At 36.3% G+C, this 21,861-nt stretch overlaps 1 protein-coding gene across 1 annotated transcript; it reads left to right on the top strand.

Annotated features, from left to right (window-relative positions):
* The first annotated feature begins 13,081 nt into the window (after positions 1-13,081).
* Positions 13,082-20,098, top strand: LOC145122135 (phosphate transporter PHO1-like). The gene is made up of 15 exons (XM_079057791.1): positions 13,082-13,454; positions 14,211-14,306; positions 14,405-14,651; positions 14,991-15,339; positions 15,905-15,953; positions 16,062-16,133; positions 17,702-17,831; positions 17,939-18,059; positions 18,219-18,468; positions 18,554-18,658; positions 18,754-18,798; positions 18,896-19,048; positions 19,181-19,459; positions 19,558-19,694; positions 19,797-20,098. The coding sequence occupies exons 1-15, from the start codon at positions 13,218-13,220 to the stop codon at positions 19,885-19,887; spliced, it is 2,361 nt and encodes a 786-aa protein (XP_078913917.1). The 5' UTR covers positions 13,082-13,217; the 3' UTR covers positions 19,888-20,098.
* Positions 20,099-21,861: the final 1,763 nt, after the last annotated feature.

Below are 21,861 nucleotides of genomic sequence, written 5' to 3'. Positions count from 1 at the left end.
TGTGTGACTTCCGCCTTATTTCCTGTTCCTTGTTTGGTTGTGGGCTTAGGACAAATTCACACAATCAACTATTCGTTCGATATTAGATTATATATAGCTAGTATAAAGTAAGTGGTTATAGAAGGAACTATTGTGGTTACCATTCTACTAAAGAAAATATAGGATTTTCTGAAGGAAACATATTCATCATATCTAAAAGAATCATTAATGTTAATTCTGTGATTACTTGGTGAATACGCTGGAGTTATATATAATGAAGATCCGGTAGACAGTGGAATGTGTGACTTCCACACATTCAACTGTTTATTCGATTTGTATTATATATAATTTGTATTCACTAAATGATTGAAGAAGGAACGGTTATGGTCATATTACTCATTAAGAAAATATAGGATTTTCTGGAGGAACATGCGAACTTTTCCAAAGAACAAAGAATATACTTTTTATAACAAAAATACTTATGTACTCACCAACATTAATGTTGAAACTTTTTCAAACCACTTGTATTCTCAGGATCGATAGTAGACAGGTACCTTCTTATGTGTTGCGAAGACAGAACTTTACGTCTTATATTTTGCTATAGTAATAATGTAAATCACAAAATGTTTTGAATACAATGTAAACTTTATATTATTAATACGATGGTTGTTGTTACTTTGATTACTATTATACAATTGCTGTGATACTTTACATGACGTCCTCCGCCCCCGAACGTTTCCGCCGTTCCGGTTTGGGGGTGTGACACCATTTACTTCCATGAAAGGAGATCTAAGCAACTAGAGATCAAGATCATTTCTTTATACCTTAGGATGCTGGCCAATATGATGTAGATGATGGATCTACTATTCCTCTCTTATCTCCTTCTTCTTCAAGCTCTAAAGTCGTTCACAATCACCCCAAAATTGCTCACAAATGCTCTTTCTTTTAGTCAAGAGGGTGCAAGGTCGATCTAGAGTTTTGTTTGGCTGATAGAGTGCTAAGGGAGGCCACAAGAGGCAGAACATGTTCTTTAAATAGGGTGCAAACCCTAAAAATTAGGGTTTCTCTCTGCAGCTCCTACTTGTCGAGTCGGTCCTTCCGACTCGTCGTGTAGGTCTCAATCCCGTGTCTACCAATAACGCCTCTACTCGACGAGTTGAACTCCCAACTCGCCGAGTCCACGCACAAAACATTGAAACTTAAATAAATAATTTAAGTAATACCTGGAACAGGTGTTACATCAAGTTTTCTGATTTTTCTCGAATTTTTGACTGCGAAGACCTAGTGCGATCGAATTTATTAGGAAATTTGATCGAATTTTTCTGCTTTCCTATTTTTCATCGACTGAAAATGAACTAATAAATCCTCGAAACTTTAATTCGATCGAATTTCTAAATAATTCAATCGAATTTCTTGAATTCTGACCTAAGCATCGATTTTTCCTCAATTAAATCAGCTTCCAAGCATTGGTCAACATCCTCCACTAGTTCCAAGCTCCAATTTAGCTCCAAAGCTCCATAAAATGCATCCTCAGTGTGGCGTATTCTCAATCCTTGCTAATTTTCCCTGAAAATCATAACAAAAGTGGGTAGTACGGACATTCTGGAAATATAATGAGAAACACACAATCTATAACAAAACAAGGGAAATAGTTAGCATTTTATAAGAAAATAGTGACCAAAGCATGCTAATAGATGCATATCAAATGCATCTAACACAGATATTGACTGTTAATTTTAACCGATGGTGTGAATTATTTCATGAATCGACTGTTGATTTCAAATAAAGATATTGATTGTTACTTTCAATCGACGGTGTGAATTATTTCATGAATTGATGGAGGTGAAGCAACAATATGCTAATTCACTAAAAACATACGAAGGTTATGGAAGAATAATGTTTGCATATAAGATTATTACTGGAATACTAATTGGAGCGGTTATTACTTCATATACTATCTTCCTCATTCTCTAAAGGATAATAACAGATGACACACACAACAGATGGACTTGGCTTATTCAAATGATCACCAGCGCATACACAACCAACAATTAGACTGATAAACACAATCATGGACGATTTTTATTTGTTGCTTATCCAATTTCATAAATACAGTAAAATCCTCAATTAGTTATTAAATAGTTTCAAGAGGATTATAATTCTTCTTTTGCCTCTATTCTGGGTTCTTTGGGGTTAATAGCCTAGCTTGTCACGATCCTTAGAACATGACATTTTTGTTTACTTGTCGGCTGCCCATAAAGTGTCTAACAAAATGCAACAACGGAATTTCTTAATCTGGAAAGCATTGATTGGTGGATACTCTCATATTACTTGGTTCATGGAGAAACAATGTTGTTTGTTTCATTAAAGTTAGTAATCTAAGATTAAAGGTATATAATTTATCTTTTATAGTTATTTATTCACTGTGATTGGATCTCTTTCTTTGACATATAACTTGCCCTAAAAAGTAATAAATAATGAAAACATGTTATTATGCTTGATTTATCTGCTAGAAAAGGGAAATAATCTATACATAGTTTTACAAATTAATAGAAAAGACATGAATTTGGGTATTCCCTAAAAGATTAGAAATATAAATGGAACTTGTAGATCTACTATTTATGTAATTTGTAGTAGAGGCAAAATAAAAACTCTATGAACACCATGCGCATAATATATTAAAATATGGTTATTGATTGAATCGTAGAGGGCCTTGCTTTTAGCTTTTTGTTAGTCACATAAGAGCCACAATAATAAACTATATTATTCATATGCATATAAGTTTTCTGGTATGATTGAGTAAGTTATATCTATTTCTTTTGGTGATTGAACTTGTGTCAGATTTGATAATCTTTGCTTCTTCTTCATCTCTGATACATTCATGACGATATGAACAGAAGAAATAAAGAATCCTTGTTTAAGCACATCCATTGTATATTCGTGTATATTTCTGAAATGTTGAATCCTATTTGTTGTTTATTTGTTGACAGGAGAAAGAAGAAAATAAAAAGGAAGTTATGGACATATGTTCATCTATGAACATATGTTCTCTATAAACATTGATGTATTTCATCAACAATTTCAAACAACAATCATTTGTTTTATCGTCATTATTATTATTATTATTATTATTATATATATATATAATAATCTTTTCATTTTCCTATTTTTGCTAATCCATATAAGGAACACAATTTCTTTTTAGAATTCTATTAAGTTCTATTTTATTAATTTCTTGTGCTTTTACAGATTTTAGTTCATGTTCATGATTTTACTTTTTTTTTAATACAGATAATTAATTAGAAAGATTATAAAAAAAGTTAATAACCATATTAACCATAATTTAGTCCGAAACATAACTATTTAAGACGGATAGTGGTAGAATAAAATCCGGTTTTTATAATTCTAGTGTACTAAACAACAAGCAATATTTAAAGATGTTGAAAAGTCTCGTGAACCATCGAACCCGTTGGCAGGGGTAGTCAAGGAATTCGGGAGCAGGGGTAGTCAAGGAATTCAGGAGCAGCGGGAGATGGAGAGGTTGGAATTGAGACGGTGTGTGTATTTCAGGTTTTATGTATTCACATGTATCTAATTTTGTTATACATTTCAATCAAATTATGATTTTAACTTATGATTTTGACATATAAAATTTTCTTAAAAATATTCCAATCAAATTATGATTTTAACTCCCGACTACTCGCTACTCGGTTGTAACGACCTAAAAATCAAGGGTAAAAATTTCATTTTTAATATAGCTAAAACATTAATACCATTTATTTCGAACATTTCAAATCATCGTTAAGTAAAACATTTATCAGAGTTCATCCCAAAATCATTCATTGCGGAAATCATAGGTGTGTGCACTACGATCAATCTGAGCTCTTCTTTTCCAAAACGTTGATACCTGACACCAAAACTGTAAACCGTAAGCACAAAGCTTAGTGAGTGCCCCAGAGCATACCCCACACACAATCCACAATCCACATATCATATTAGCCATAAAAGCTATCTCTACCGCATACCACCTATCAATTAGCTATAAAAGCTACCTCTACCACATACTACAGATCAATTAGCTACAAAAGCTGCCTCTACCACATATCACATATCCATTAGCTTTAAAAGCTACCTCTACCACGTATCACATATCAATTAGCTATCAAGTTATCTCTACCATTAGCCACAAAGGCTATCTCTACCGTTAGCCCCAAAGGCTATCTCTACCGTTAGCCCCAAAGGTTATCTCTACCGTTATCCATAAATGCTATCTCTACCATTAGCCACAAAGGCTATCTCTACCGCATATTATCACATATTCAAGTTACACACCTCTACACAACAAGTATACCAACTATCATAAAATGGGCCGACCTTGGTGCCTTAGACCCATTGGTATGGTGAGAAGACTCATCTCGCACTGCAGAAGCTTCCCGCATGAATTCCTTAGCTGTAGCCCAGTCAGCTTCCCGAGCTGTCACTACCAATCAATATACCCAATTAGCAATTGGGTCCCATACCATAATCCTTAATCTATGCATGGGGTAAAATGACCATTCTACCCTTGGCCCAGTAAGATCCAAACTTAAGCCCAAACCCAAAACAAAAGCCCAACACTAGGTAGGCTTTCCAAGCCCACTAGTGGCCCAGTAATGGCCCAATTTGCCAAATTAGGCCCAACCCCTCTAATGGGCCTTACCTTAAGCCCAAACTTATTCCTGGCCCAAAGCATCTGACTACTGATGGTCCACTAAGGCCCAAAGGCCCAAAGTCCACTGCCTGGCCCAACCCGAGGCCCAATACACTCCAAGCCCAATACTGACGAGTACACGGGGCGTACTCCCTTATAAGCTAAGCGTACTAGCCAAATGGTGTGTACGCTGGGCGTACCTGCATGTACTCTCAGCGTACTCCCCTGTTAAGTCATTTTCCCATTAAGTGCTTAATACTCAGATCCAGAAGCTACAATCACAGATCCAAGTCCTCTTTAACGTCTAAAACCATAAAGTTGCTTACTTGATGGCTTTGCATGACCCACATAAGCTCAAACTCCAAAAATGATAAACTACTTCCATAGAAATGGTCTTAACTCATGCATGAACCCATAAAGACCTCCAAGATGGCAACTTTCTGCCTTAGGGACTCATCTAACACTGAGAGTGGCAACTCAAAGCCTAAGAATCGGATTTCAACCATAAAGTTCCATCCTTGGGACCAAAATGAACTAAAACTCACAATGGTAGATCTAAGAGATGAAAGATCAAGATCAAAGCTTTATACCTTCATCAAGCTGAGAATGAGTCCCAAATGCTAGATCTACAAGCTCCTCCTTGATTCCCATCTTTGCAACAAGTTCCAACTTCTTGAAATGCACCACAAACCACCTAAAATGCACCCACAAAGCTCACAACACTCTTGGATGAAGCTACCACTCAAAATTAGGGTTTAAGGCTCTGAGAATGAAAGGGAAGCGCACCCCCTCAGACTTAAGGTGCTTTAAATAGTGATCCAACCCTAAAAATTAGGGTTTAGGGACTCTGAGCGTACGCCTCTCTGCACCTGCGACCATAAATCCTTATACGTTGGGCGTACCCAGCTAAACACACGCATGCATTCCTGGCATGCATGGGCTGCCTTGTCACAAAACTCCATTAGGGGCTAAAACTGACAATAATTTCAAAATGCCCTAACTCCTTCATTCTAAGTCCGTTTCCGACGAACTTGATATCCATGAAAAGGTGGCGGGAAGCCCTACGCTCCTAGCCACACTCCCAAGCCTAAAACCTTCCATATAAACCCGAGACCCCATAAAAGACCGAATCGCTTTTTCCCTGGGCCTCCGAACCCGCAACCGAAGTACTTTTAAAACCGGGTGTTACAACTCTCCCTACTTAAATTAGATTTCATCCTCGAAATCATTCCATACCATCCTCACGCCAAATAACTAAGGCCTCATGGCCACAGCCTCGAGCATACCCTAGCCTTGATAGAATACTTCCCACTCGCAATACCTTGAGGCTTCCTAAAGAACAAAATCACCGATCAACTGCGACTACCGAATAACAAGCAATTCCACACACAGACCCCAAATCACTAAAATCGTTCCTACTCCTCTTGCTGCCACATAGCTGCTTTCCTGAAGAACAACCGGGGACCTCCCTGGTCCCAACCTGTCTGTCAACTGTCCGGAACACCGTATACCTACCCGAGTGCTGAGCCAAAACACACTCAGCAGTCCCCTGCGACCTCCGCATGATACCATTTGATCCATCCGAGCGAGATAGGATGACAATCTGTCGCCACTGAATCCGACTAAAAAAGGGTGAATACTACCAGAATAGTTGTAGTCTTACATCATACCCGGTCTCCTTCGACCTGCCATTTCCTGATTCCGACATGTCGTGGCTCTATTACGGATAGAGCTACCCGAGGCACATCACAATGGCTCAAACTACAATCAATACCAACCCGTTCACCACCCTGGAATTCTGCCCTCAATGCCCTTGGCATATAGATGCCCCACATCCCATCTCACTGAAACAAAATCCTGCACGAATTCCGACTCAGAATCCTATCCAAATCCGAATTGTTACTCCACTCGTATCCAGAGATCCTCGAATCGGCATTTGCGTAATGCTCCATAACTTCCCATCATCCTTTACTCGACCGATTAATAAATACCCTTAGCCGATTCCCTGAGACTTCCAGTCTTGCACCAGGTCTAACCTCCAGGTTCTTATGAGATCCAATAACAGGGCTACCCAGCCGTAGCCCTACAGAAACATGCACTACTCATCCACATGATCCTTTATCTCAAGACCCAACCCTTGGCTCACTAGACTATACCGGTTCCAACCTGAATTCCCATAACCACCCGGGCTCGCCCCCAGATGACTGATTGGTCAAACACATCTGGTCCTGATCCTAACTAAGATGTGGCTCCCCCACAACCCTGCGAACTAGCCTGCCCTAGTCCAAATCACCCGAAAGAGTCTGTGAACGCTACGGCACCCCCGCAGTCTTACAACACTCTCTACTGCTAGTGAATGCTACGGCTCCCCCGCAGTCTTACAACACTATACCCTAATTGATCGTTAGTGAATGCTACGACCTTCCCGTAGTCTTACATCACCTTGACCCTTGCTTCTGCCCTGGATACCTGGACGGTTCTCCCCCACTTAGATTCAACTAAGTCCGCTCGTCACACGAAAATTGAAGGATTCCCAATCCTCATTACGTTCCCATGCTCATCTTGCTGACGGCCGGTGCTTACCAAAGCTAGCATACCAAAAATATCCCTGCCCAGACAGCACACTTCCTGAAATCCATCTAACACTTCTTGTATCCCAACATCATCAATGACTTCAAACGCTTAAACGATGTCACGCTCAGATCTCGGAGTCCAACGAACGGATATTCTAACCAAACCTCAACGACAACTCTCTCTCTTCCCTCGGCAATCCTGATGGCTCTTCCAAACATAAAAACTAAGGCTACTCAAACTAGACATAACTCCCTCGTCCAATCCCTTGAACCAACCTCGAAGATGACTGGAGCAGGTGCATTCACTGCTCCTCCCTATGCGCAATCCCTGAAGATGCGGCCAAACCTGCTATACCCGTAACAACCCAGATCACTGAATAGATTCCGACAACGACTTGGAGCAATCACGGTACACGCGGAATCCACTCCGCGAGATACATCCGTCTAAATATCTCTCAAAGATTCCTCGACATGCAGAATGGCGTCTCACAACCCTTGTTAACCCAGACAATAGCAGAAAACCGACCCGATATCCAACTTATCACAATCCCCAAGCGATAAAAATAACCGATATTCACCGGAAATGGCCGAAGATAGCATATCCGCAAACCTCTGAAGGAATCCTGACCACCTCCTCCTGTGATACCTCGAACACCCTAAGAACATGATGTAACACCTCATCCCGATCCTAATGACAATCCAAACCCTTGGAACGAAACTTCATTGCGCAGTCCTTCCGCTAACTGGCTCACCACCGGAGCCGAGACCAAACCCTGGTCCCATCCCTGCGTGCTCATCCTCATTCTGCAAAGCAGCTATTCCCACGATCAAGGTATAACCAAGAATTCTCCTTCCCATAAGCTTCTTATATTCTCCAAGACTCTCACCGATTCAAGTATGGATCCTGTGCTTTCAGTAGTACGGGCCCAATACTACCTTCCACACCTATCCATACTTTCCTCAGCAATCGTCCTCAATCTTTTGAGTCACTTACTCCATAGATATACTAAATGTTTGCTAAACAGCAAAACAATCTCTACTGTATCACCTCCTAGGCTCCCAACTTCATCGAACCACCCCACTGAGCTCACTAGAGCATATCCTAGGCTTTCCTAGGTCCCCAACCTCACCCTGCCCTCAGCTGCTAAAAGATTCCCATTAATGTCAACTAGCTACCTCATGAATATAGCCACATGTAGCAGAGATCAGATAATCCTTCAAGTAAAAGACTCATCCCTAGAACGGTTAGACTCAGACGAGAGCTGCGTAATAGGGTCAAGTCCATCACTATGAGATTATCCAGTCTGTGCTACATATGACTTAGCATATTCACTTAATAGCTAACTCACATTAATAAAAGTCCTACAAAGCACAAAGCAAGCAACATTCAGGTAATCAGTAAATCTGACCAGCATACACTAGACAAATCAGTCTATCCACACATACATCCTGCAAGCAGGTAACACCTGTCGCTAACCTCATCCTAAGCTTCCCCTAGGGTAATCTCTGACCCACAAACTATCATAGAACATCCGACCCATCTACCACAACCCATGCTGTCCACATCCACCCTCGCTGCCGGCTGCCTTATGCATGCAAATTATACACAAAACAGGATCTAATAGACTGTCGAATAATAGACTCTACCCTAAGACCACAGGAAATAAGGTCAAATCAGCTATTCTAAGGCTATAAGATCCTAACCGTATACAATTTTCAAAACATACACATTGCAGTACAAATACCAACTATCATTCTCATTCCAGCATGACATCCAATATCCTCATGGCTACAAGCACCACATATCATGCCAATCTATTGCTGACTACGCAGCACTAGCATGCAAGTCTACCAACTCATACAACATATACATGCATATCCCCTAGCCCTAACTAGCATGCGATTCATAGATTCATAATCAAATCATAACAGATAACAATTGTCAGTATTCTGGGGAAACTTACTCGAGCTCGGCTGATTGCATGCACCACACCCTTTCTTGTCTTAGCAATTCTTTACTTAAAACATTTTTCTTTTGAAATCTTTACTGATCCTCAGTCTGAGTTTAGACACACCTGAAAGTATGTCCGAATCCCTCAAACCAAGGCTCTGATACCAAATGGTAACGACCCAAAAATCAAGGGTAAAAATTTCATTTTTAATATAGCTAAAACATTAATATCATTTATATCGAACATTTCAAATCATCTATAAGTAAAACATTTATCAGAGTTCATCCCAAAATCATTCATTGTGGAAATCATAGATGTGTGCACTGCGATCAATCCGAGCTCTTCTTTTCCAAACGTTGATACCTGAAACCAAAACTGTAAACCGTAAGCACAAAGTTTAGTGAGTCCCCCAGAGCATACCCCACACACAATCCACATAACACATATCATATTAGCCATAAAATCTATCTCTACCGCATACCACCTATCAATTAGCTATAAAAGCTACCTCTACCACATAATACAGATCAATTATCTACAAAAGCTGCCTCTACCACATATCACATATCCATTAGCTATAAAAGCTACCTCTACCACGTATCACATATCAATTAGCTATCAAGCTATCTCTACTATTAGCCTCAAAGGCTATCTCTACCGTCAGCCCCAAAGGCTATCTCTACCATTAGCCCCAAAGGCTATCTCTACCATTAGCGCCAAAGGCTGTCTCAACCGTTATCCATAAAGGCTATCTTTACCATTAGCCACAAAGGCTATCTCTACTGCATATTATCACATATTTAAGTTACACACCTCTACACAACAAATATACCAACTATCATAAAATGGGCCGGCCTTGGTGCCTTAGACCCATTGGTATGGTGAGAAGACTCACCTCGCACTGCAGAAGCTTCCCGCATGAATTCCTTAGCTGTTGCCCCGCCAGCTTCCCGAGCTGTCACTACTAATCAATATACCCAATTAGCAGTTGGGTCCCATACCATAATCCTTAATCCATGCATGGGGTAAAATGACCATTCTACCCCTGGCCCAGTACGATCCAAACTTAGGCCCAAACCCAAAACAAAAGCCCAACACTAGGTAGGCTTTCCAAGCCCACTAGTGGCCCAGTAATGGCCCAATTTGCCAAATTGAGCCCAACCCCTCTAATGGGCCTTTCCTTAAGCCCAAACACATTCCTGGCCCAAAGCATCTGACTACTGATGGTCCACTAAGGCCTAAAGGCCCAAATTCCACTGCCTGGCCCAAACCGAGGCCCAAAACACTCCAAGCCCAATACTGACGAGTATGCGGGGCGTACTCCCTTGTACACTAAGCGTACTAGCCAAATGGTGTGTACGCTGGGCGTACCTGCATGTACGCTGAGCGTACTCCCTTATTAAGGCTATGTTTGGCGTACTAGCTGAAAAGCTAGCTGATAGCTGAAAAGCTAGCTGTTAAATAAAAAGCTAGCTGATAGCTGAAAAGCTAGCTGATAAAAAATAACGTTTGGTAAAACTAGCTGAAAAGCTAGCTGAAATATATAAAATTACATAAAAGGACATGTATGAGTATGTGTTTCTATAATTAATTAAGGGGTGTATTTGGAAAATTTTAAAAAAGCTCCTAAAAACTAGTCTAAGTAGCTTTTCAAAAAGCTAGCTTATAAGCTACTTTTTGGCTTGTCAAACACGACAACATAAAAAAGCTGGAAAAATAAGCTAGCTTATCAGCTAGCTGTGGCGCGCCAAACACAGCCTAGGTCGTTTTCCCATTAAGTGCTTAATACTCAGATCCAGAAGCTACAATCACAGATCCAAGTCCTCTTTAACGTCTAAAACCATAAAGTTGCTTACTTGATGGCTTTGCATGACCCACATAAGCTCAAACTCCAAAAATGATAAACTAATTCCATGGAAATGGTCTTAACTCATTCATGAACCCATAAAGACCTCCAAGATGGCAACTTTCTGCCTTAGGGACTCATCTAACACTGAGAGTGGCGACTCAAAGCCTAAGAATCGGATTTCAACCATAAAGTTCCATCCTTGGGACCAAAATGAACTAAAACTCACAATGGTAGATCTAAGAGATGAAAGATCAAGATCAAAGCTTTATACCTTCATCAAGCTGAGAATGAGTCCCTAATGCTAGATCCACAAGCTCCTCCTTGATTCCCATCTTTGCAACAAGTTCCAACTTCTTGAAATGCACCACAAACCACCTAAAATGCACCCACAAAGCTCATAACACTCTTAGATGAAGCTACCACTCGAAATTAGGGTTTAAGGCTCTGAGAATGAAAGGGAGGCGCACCCCTTGGACTTAAGGTGCTTTAAATAGTGAGCCAACCCTAAAAATTAGGGTTTAGGGACTCTGAGCGTACGTTGGGCGTCCGCCTCTCCGCACCCGCGACCATAAATCCTTATACGCTGGGCGTAACCCAACTTACGCTGGGCGTACCCAGCTAAACACACGCATGCATTCCTGGCATGCATGGGCTGCGTTGTCACAAAACTCCATTAGGGGCTAAAATTGACAATAACTTCAAAATGCCATAACTCCTTCATTCTAAGTCCGTTTCCGACGAACTTGATATCGATGAAAAGGTGGCGGGAAGCCCTACGCTCCTAGCCACACTCCCAAGACTAAAACCTTCCGGATAAACCCGAGAACCCCATAAAAGACCGAATCGCTTATACCCTGGGCCTCCGAACCCGCAACTGATGTACTTTTCAAAACCGGGTGTTACATCGGTAGTCGGCCGAGCAGGTACCGAGTAGCTTAAATATGATTGTCAAAATATAGGTGGTACGTGCAATGTTAATAACTTTAGGAGTCTTTTCCACTAATAGAAGGTAAAAAAGTATTGATATGAAACTTTTTTACAAGCAATCCTTGAAGTTACGTGACCTCCATTATAGGATAAATTTAAGAAATGCATATAATAATACATAAAAAGATAATAACGGAAGAAGAATAAGGTTGTGGAAATGCAATTGAAAGTGGAGTCTGCATTCTCCATTAATTAACATGAATCTGGAAGTAAATCAAAGAACAGAGAAGAGAAGGAAGTTTAAGGGTGCGTTTGGTTGTGGAAAATTGTTTTCATTTTCTAAGAAAATGTTTTCAGAAAATAGAGTTAAGTTTTCATTTTCAATTTTCAATGAAAATTTTAGAAAACGCGTTTGGTTGAAACCGGGGGAGTTTTCATTTTCCATTTTATAAATTTGGAAAACTTTTGAAAACAGTAAAAGTCACTTTTCTAATTTACATACAATTTGGAAAACTGAATTTTTTTTTCCTGGAAAATTTTAGAAAACAGAACGAACCAAACGCGTTTTCAAATTTTCCGTTTATCTTGGAAAATTTTCCTAGAAAACTAGAAAATTTTCCACAACCAAATGCACCCTAAGGGTGCGTTTGGTTGTGGAAGATTGTTTTCATTTTCTAAGAAAATGTTTTCAGAAAATAGAGTTTAGTTTTTATTTTCAATTTTCAATGAAAATTTTAGAAAACACGTTTGGTTGAAACCGGGGGAGTTTTCATTTTCCATCTTATAAATTTGGAAACTTTGGAAAAAATTAAAAGTCACTTTTCTATTTTACATACAATTTGAAAAACTGAAAATTTTCATTTTCCTGGAAAATTTTGGAAAACTGAACGAACCAAACGCGTTTTCAAATTTTCTGTTTTTCATAGAAATTTTTCCTAGAAAACTAGAAAATTTTCCACAACCAAACGCACAGTCACAGAAACAGACAAATTTCCTCTTCATCAGCCATTTTCATTTTCATTTTTTTTTATAATTAATTTTCCATTTTTGGCTTTAGTAGATATATAGAAGCCTTTCAAGTCATTGCTTGTTAAACCATCTTTCTTCTAGCTACATATTTGGCACCCATCCGGCCACTCATCCCCCATTAACTCATCTCTCTCTCTCTCTCTCTCTCTCTCTCTCTCTCTCTCTCTCTCTCTCTCTCTCTCTCCTAATAACCAGGTGGAGATTCTGGTACTTAAAGAATGGTGAAGTTCTCTAAAGAGCTTGAAGCCCAACTCATCCCTGAATGGAAAGATGCATTTGTCAATTATTGGCAGCTCAAGAAACATGTTAAGAAGGTTAAACTATCAAGGATGTTGAAGCTTTCACAAACAACTTGTAGTCATGATTATGGCATCTCTATATTCGACCCTGTTTGCTCTTTCTTTCGCCATCTTTCATCTAGTGTCACCAATCACCAACCGGATCAGATTCTTCAGGTATGCTAATTACAATTTACAAGGAAATGTAATAGCCATCGGAAGATGGTGAAGCTTTTGCTAATTAATTACGAATTGAAATGTTAAAAATGAAAAAAACATGTGTCTATCTACTTTAATGCTTGCAAGCTAGTACTGTTGAAATTTGAAAAGAAAATACTTTTGGTGCATGTCTTCTTCATGGTTTTTGTGTCATCATGCGTTCACGATTTTTTTTTTCTTTTTTACCATTGAACCAGATGTGTTTTTGCATTCTGCTGTGGATTTGGTTACGTTACACATAAAATCTCATTGACTATTCAGTTTACTCATTTTCCATTAAGTGATAGATAAATAGATGACATTAATTAATTTTTTGAAGGATATATTTTGCAAAACATAATTACTTTTTTGGTTTACCCACTCTTTTTTCACATGGAGTATGTGTGTATTTTCAATAATAACATTAGTTACTGTGTCTGAGGGTGTGAGACGAAACATATATTGAGAGTTAAAGTTGTGGTGAATGTAGTTGTAATTGATAAAAGGAAGCGGTGAGATGGCGTTTGCAAAGGCTTAATTTTCATGAAATTGACTATTTTTGGGGACTAAAAGCCAATAAAAACGGTTGTCACTGCTCCTTAATTCACGATGGTATCGTGATCCAAAAGATATATAACACATGGCATACCAGTACACAAAAATACATAATTATATGAATTGTTTCCTTGATAGTTATGATTGCTATAAATAGATGTTCCACGTGTCATGTTATAGGTGAAAAACACTCTTTCCGAACAAGGTGATGAATCAGGTGAAGATGAAAACGATGACGCTGAACTTGTTGAGCATTTGAACTCGGAGGAAGACGAGGTAAGATTACGTAAAGTTGATTAATTTCTAGTTTTATTTTTGGCAAAAATAAAAAACTTATTTTGGTTATTATATCATTCAATTAATCATGTACGTAGTTGAAGGTGTTCTTTGAGAAATTGGATGAGGAATTGGATAAGGTGAACCGGTTTTATACCAATAAAGAAAGCGAGTTCCTTGAGAGAGGAGAAATGCTGAATAAACAGCTCCAAATATTATTTGACCTCCAGCAAGTTCTTGGTTGCCGGAGACAATCTTCAGGCAGGTTTAATTTCTCACGATCCGCAACCTCCTCCCGACTCATCCGCTCTTACTCGTCTGGCCGTACCTCTGACTCTGACTCCGGTAACCAAAATAGTACCACAATTTCCCATTTTCTTCAACTTCCTTAAATAGTGGCCTTTTTAATTTCCAGGAAATTAATTAAAAGAATGCTCGATCCTACACACGATCGCACCTTGTAATCTTGTATAATTAATTAATTAATTAATTAATGTCGCTAACTAAAGCGCATACTTTATATATAGTGTTTTCTTAAGAAAGAATCATATCTAAAAATATTAAATCAAGATTTAATTAATTAATAGCTCGGGTATTTCTAAAAAAAATGATCTATGCTGCTAGCTCTATCTATTGATTAGCAACCGATCTAAATGAATTGAATTATTGAAATTTGGCATGCAGAAACTCCCACGGAGTTTGCAGAAAGGCTTGGAGAGGGGACACAGACAAATGATGTGATTTCAGCTGTAGAAAAAAATGGTATCAACCTACTTGCTGGTGCTGCTACTAGAGGAAAGACTAAAAAGGGAAAGCCTAAAGTGGCCATGCGAATCGATATTCCAGCAACCACCCCTACAAGAACCATAACAGCAGTAACATCAATGCTATGGGAAGATCTAGTAAACAATCCTAAGAAAGAAGGTGGACCAAGTGAATACGTCAATCGCAAGAAGCTCCAATGCGCGGAAAAAATGATCAGAGGGGCTTTTGTGGAACTTTATAGAGGTCTTGGTCTATTAAAGACGTATAGGTACGTATTGTTCTCGTTCGTAAAAATTACATGCATATATAAAAATTACACATACAAAAAGGGGTAAGTCGCACACTCTACCCATGCTGAAACCGTCCACGACTCATCATGTTGGGGGTAAATTACAATTCACTAGCTAGCAATATTCTTGGCTACCAAACCTCGAGTCTTAATTAAACCTTTTTTTATGGAATTCTACAACATCAACCGCCAGGCTTCCATCACTATATGATGATAATGGCACATGTAACTATTACTTGTAAAATAATATATTAGGAGCTAATAAACAAAGATTCATATATAGTGGACATGCCATCAAAAAATGTTATAATTTTTTGCCTTATTTGTCTATGACGAAAAACTGTTGTATACAATCAGTCAATCACTTCCCTTCCCTTAATATTATGCATCTTTTCTCTAATTTACAAAATTAACTATTTACATATATTCATCATTGTTAAAATAAGAAACTTCGGTTTCTTATGTTAAAAATGCAACATCAAAATGTTTACTTTTCTATTTACTATAGGCATATAAATTTCTGATCAAATGAATTTTTTTGCAGCTCTCTGAATATGGTGGCATTTGTGAAAATACTGAAGAAATTTGACAAGGTAAGTCGACAAAGCTTCATGTTGGTAACCATATAAACAATATTTGTGACGCATTAATTTTGATAAAATTTTGACTCCGACTGTTTTTTTTTCCCTTTAATTTAATAGGTTTCTAATCGACAGTCTTCGGCAACTTATCTAAAAGCTGTCAAAAGATCTCATTTCATTAGTTCTGATAAGGTAAATCAAGTGATTAAAACCAATTATACATTCTCTTTTATTTGTGCTTTAATATTAGCTTACTTGTTACAATCACTCCTTTTTACTTTAATTATATAACATAAATCTTCAGCAGTCCTTCAAAACTGTTTACTTTATGTAACAGGGTCGTATCAAGTTTTTATAGGTTTGAAAAAATGTCCATATATTGATGCAATTGCTCCATACAGTTTTTCTTTTTGAACTGTCGAAGATATTCAATGGGCTAGCACGAATTTAGAAAAAAAAACCAAAACAATAATAGCTCCCCACAGTCGTGAAAAACTTTTTCTTATCTACAATAAGAGTTTTTTAAAGCATTTTTTCATTTTGGAAAAGCCTGATCTTTATAGTGGGAGATGCTTTTACAAATTGCTGAGAGCTTTTGGGTGATTATGGTGATTTTAATTATTATAAAAACATTATTAACTAGAACAATTTATTTAAAAAAAATATAATTGTAAAAGTTAAAATGAGTATCTCATATATATAAGTTATGTGAAAAAAAACTCTCATATAATAGAGGTATGTTAATTTTTTTAGATTTTTGACCAGGTGATAAAATGACATTAAAGGCATCTCCAACCCTACCCTTTTTACCCTATAATGTTCCAATCCTACACTATACCTAACACTATATATAGTGTTCAATTTTAGTGTAACTTTAAATATAATGTTAAATAAAGAACAATATACCTAGAATATTCTCTTTAGTGTTAAATATAGTTTAATGCGTCGAGGACTTTAGTGTTTATACTATCTTTTACACTATAATTATAGGTATAATATAAAAAAAATAATGTTAAGGATTGGAGGTGGTCTAAAAACTATATGAAAAACTCACTATATTATAGATGCTCTTAGAGAAATTGATAAAAAAAATTTCTAACTTTATTGGCTAAAAAAAGACATGGTCAACTTTACATTAATTAATTAAACTAAAATTGAAAAGATAAATCATGATCCGTCTAACAAGGTGATCATTTATAATTATTTATGCACCAATTTGTTTCTTTATGCACCAATTTGCTTTTCTGATTAATATATCACTCCTTACTTAAATTGTTTTTCTTCTTAATTCAAAATGTTATAGTCATGTTTGGTGTTTTTAAGACCAAATTTTAATACTTCTTGACAAATGAATCCATAATGAGCAATTTACATGTTTTCAAACACATCAGTGTTTTTTTCTTTAGAACCACAAACTACATGGTGTTTTTAGAACATCGCAATTCATATTTTAATAAAATATTTAAATGAAATGGAATGCCTACATGGAATTTAATGGATAAAATTTAACTGGGGTTTCACGTTTGCCTTCAATATAGAGGTGGTGTTCACTCGCCATTAAACTATTCAATGGAAAAAAATGAAACTTTTTTGATCTTAGAGTAGACGAGTCAAGTAAGTATCTATAAAATTCAATGCATTATAGGAAAAATCATAAAGTTGTATTTAAAATAAAATGGTGATGTGACAATTAATTGATTTTTATTGAGTTTCAAGCCTTGTGGATATAATGTTTGATAATAAAGAATTATGAATTTTAGGTGGTAAAATTAATGGATGAGGTGGAATCTTCTTTCACTAAACACTTTGCCAAGGATGACAGGAAAAAGGCGATGAAATTTTTGAGGCCATGTCAACCAAAAGACTCTCACATGGTCACGTTCTTTGTTGGTATTGAACCTCTTATCAACTATCTTCATAATACTAGTTAGAAAAATAATTAACATGACAACATCAAGCAACAAAACTAGATAATGACATTTATTTTGTTGTGTCAGGACTGTTTACGGGTAGTTTTATAACCCTTTTCTCTCTATATGCAATATTGGCACATACTAGTGGCATGTTCTCCCATGGTACACAAACTAACTATGTTGAAACTATCTACCCCGTCTTCAGGTATAATAATGTACATGCTTGTTTAGTATTATATATATATATATATATATATATATATATATATATATATATTCTCACTAGATAAGTAAAGTAAAGAATGAATTTCCATAACAAAAAACAATTAAATACTTATGTTTGCTTGGTAAAATGTTGATGCAGCATGTTTGCACTGTTGAGCTTGCATATGTTTATGTATGGCTGCAACCTTTTCATGTGGAAGGTGACAAGGATTAATTACAACTTCATATTTGAATTCCAAGATGGTACAACACTCAAGTATAGAGATGCATTTCTCATTTGTACATGCATGATGACTACAGTGGTTTCTGCCATGGTACTACATCTCATTTTGGTTTCAAATGGATTTTCACCTAATCAAGTTGACATTATTCCGAGCATTCTTTTCTTGGTAAACTTACTACCTTGACTAGTTACATCGACCAATATTTTTAAAAGATTCTAGTTCTTATTCTTATATTCAATTTGATATTTAGATATACATTGGAATACTTGTATGTCCATTGAACATGTTTTACCGCCCAACTCGTTACTGTTTCCTTAGAGTCATACGAAACATCATCTACTCTCCTTTATACAAGGTAATCCTAATTTACACAATTTATCACCTAAACTATGGCAGCTAAATTAAATATGTATACAACAACATAATGATTTTTTTTTTGGAAAAACGTAGGTTTTGATGATTGATTTCTTTATGGGAGATCAACTTACTAGTCAGGTAAATATTCTAATATGGTGGAAATATATGTTCTAGGATCGTTATCTTACATTTTCTGGTGTTAAAGTTGTTATATTTATTTATGTATTTATTACAGATCCCGTTGTTGAGGCATATGGAATCAACAACATGTTATTTCCTTGCAGGAAGTTTTAAAACACATCATTTTCATACTTGTAAAGCAGGGAAGTTATATCCAGAGCTTGCTTATGTAATCTCTTTTGCTCCTTACTATTGGCGTGCTATGCAGGTGTATATATATATATATATATATATATATATATATATATATATATATATATATATATGAATTCCAAAATATTTTAATTACCATTTTATAATACGCCCAACATGGATAACTTAAATACTTTGGGATATACACTGTACGAGGAGATGGTTTGACGAGTGTGACGTTAACCACTTGGCTAACTTGGGTAAGTATGTGTCAGCCATGATAGCAGCTGGGGCACAGTTAACTTATGCAAGGCAAGAAACACAATTGTGGTTGATAATTGTTTTGGTGACTTCCTTGTTTGCCACCGTATACCAGCTATACTGGGACTTTGTCAAGGACTGGGGACTTCTTGATCTTGATTCAAAAAACAAATGGCTTCGAGATGAACTTGTTCTTAAGAAAAAAGGATTTTACTACACAGCCATTGTAAGTTTTATATCACTAAGTATCACGTTTTTGTTAAAATTTTTACGTTTTAACAGGTTTATAACTTGAAATACCAAAATCTTTGTATATATATGTAGGCATTGAATTTTGTTTTGAGGGTCGCTTGGTTAGAAATAGTACTGCAATTCAAAGTTGGATTGTTTGAATCACGCTTGCTTGAGTTTTCTCTTGCTTCGTTAGAAGTGATTCGTCGTGGGCATTGGAATTACTATAGGTAAGATACATATGCGTTTTCATATAGTTTGTACTATTTTTTCGTTAAGTTATATATTAGTTGGAAGGTATCATGTATTTTAAATTTTTTTATATGATACAGGTTGGAAAATGAGCACTTAAATAATGTTGGAAAGTTTAGAGCAGTGAAAAATGTTCCTTTACCATTTCATGAGACGGATTCTGATGGCTGAGAAGTTTGTCTTATGTCCTTGTCTAGTTTCCCCTATCAAGTGTATCTAAAGGGCATAACATGATGTAGTGCGGGTGTCATCTTTTGTTATATAGTGGCATATATGGAATGGTTTGGACAATGTGAATCAGAGTCATCAAAAATCATATATAACTAATAGACTGTGACATCTCCAATTTCACGGCCAGAAAAGACAGATTTGTTTATACTTATTTAAATTAGAGTATTCTTTTCAAAAGAGTAATAATGCGGAATTTGTTCCAAAAAATACGACAATTTCATTATCAAAGCATTTGCGAGGAAATGTATTTCATTTATATTTAAAAACCTTGGGATGTCATGGTCAATACATCAACATAAGCATAAATGTAATATTACAGGCCTTACAATAGATCATTATTCTAATGGCTTATTCTCCTTTAAATCTCTCTCCATATTAAACTCATCACATCTGTGCTCTTGTGCCGCTACTTGTGATACAAAGAAACTGAGTGGGTCCGGCTTGGGATGTCATGGTCAATACATCATTATTCTAATTAAATTTATTAATTTCATCAATCAATCAACCCGGTTACCCGTTCCCGTTATCCTCATTTTCTGTCCCTAAAACATCTAAATTAAGGGACCTAACATAAGGATCATCATCGGGATGACAATACTGCTTAGGGGATTCCTCAGCAATATATATAAGGCAACCATGAGGGGGATGGAGTACACCGGTGAACACATCGTTCACAAACACCTACAGGTTGCGAGTCTACCAGCGTTCCACTAGACTGTCTAGATGACTAAGTCAGCTTAAACATCGAGGCCTCTCATCATTTTAATTCATCACTCATCATTTATTTCATCATCTATATCATCTACCCATCTTTACCCATCATAATTATAGGTATAAAATACATGTACAGTTTAAATCAAATAAAACATGTATATTTTGTTCATTCAACATAAATATGAAGAACACAGATAATATGCACACATAACACGTAATTTATATTAAATACTTCATATCTATGTGTAAGATGAAAGTAACTATGCACTCACCTGATATAACAAGTGTAATACAGATCGTAATTAGTTCTCAGAGTAACTTCCCGATCTCTTATTAGCTGAAATTTCCCTTTTTCAAAATATCTTCTAGTCTTTCTTTCTAAATTTATGTGAATTATATGTTGCGAAATATATATATATATATATATATATATATATATATATATATATATATATATATATATATATATATATATATATATATATATATATATATAAATCATCCTATTTATACCCATGATGAAACGTGATCCCCAATCTTATCAAAATCAACATGTAGCATAAATTTGGACACGTATGTACCATTATAATTATCTTAGTCATCTTGTAAAAGTAACACGTATACCTTTTTATTAAATGAAGTTGTACGATCACATATTTAAACAACACGTGTTATTTTTAATTAATAAAATATGTACGACCTTTCTTATATTTCTTACATGGATGTTGGTTTGCAATTCACAAATCAATTATAGCTACATTTATGGTCACTCAGTTATTCTTGTATTAACACAATATATCCTTCATTATACCCTTTATAACAAAATCTTATCCAAATTTATAATCAATAACTAACGCCGTAAAAAGTACTCGGTCAATTATTATCGAAAAACGGGTGTAACGGAAAAAAATTATCGTTTCACTACTTGGGTTCACCCTTAAATGTATTTAGACCAAATACATCTTATAACATATAATTTGAAATTTTAGGTTCGTTACAACTTTCGTTAAGATTATTTATCCTAAATAATCTTTTTATTTTTTAAACTTTTTTACACAAATATTATATACACATAATATTTGTCAAATGTCCACGCATATAACATATACTCGAATAATTATCTTTCACTTATTCTTAAAAGGTTACAATCGTCGATCGATGTAAATACATATTTTATAATTATGCCAAACAGGAAACGCG

This window comes from Lactuca virosa, chromosome 6, assembly GCF_052849685.1.
Source record: "Lactuca virosa cultivar CGN04683 chromosome 6, Lactuca_virosa_CGN04683_v6, whole genome shotgun sequence".
In the NCBI taxonomy this organism is placed as follows: Eukaryota; Viridiplantae; Streptophyta; class Magnoliopsida; order Asterales; family Asteraceae; genus Lactuca; species Lactuca virosa.
Note: the sequence above shows the minus strand (reverse complement) of the source record. Positions and strands in the feature narration are given on the sequence as shown.

Excerpts from the sequence above, each read along its gene's own strand:
- LOC145122135 (XM_079057791.1), top strand. The coding sequence starts at position 13,218 with ATGGTGAAGTTCTCTAAAGAGCTTGAAGCCCAACTCATCCCTGAATGG. Across the intron at positions 18,659-18,753 it reads TCTACTCTCCTTTATACAAG|GTTTTGATGATTGATTTCTT; the intron begins GTAATCCTAATT and ends GGAAAAACGTAG. Across the intron at positions 19,695-19,796 it reads GGGCATTGGAATTACTATAG|GTTGGAAAATGAGCACTTAA; the intron begins GTAAGATACATA and ends TATATGATACAG.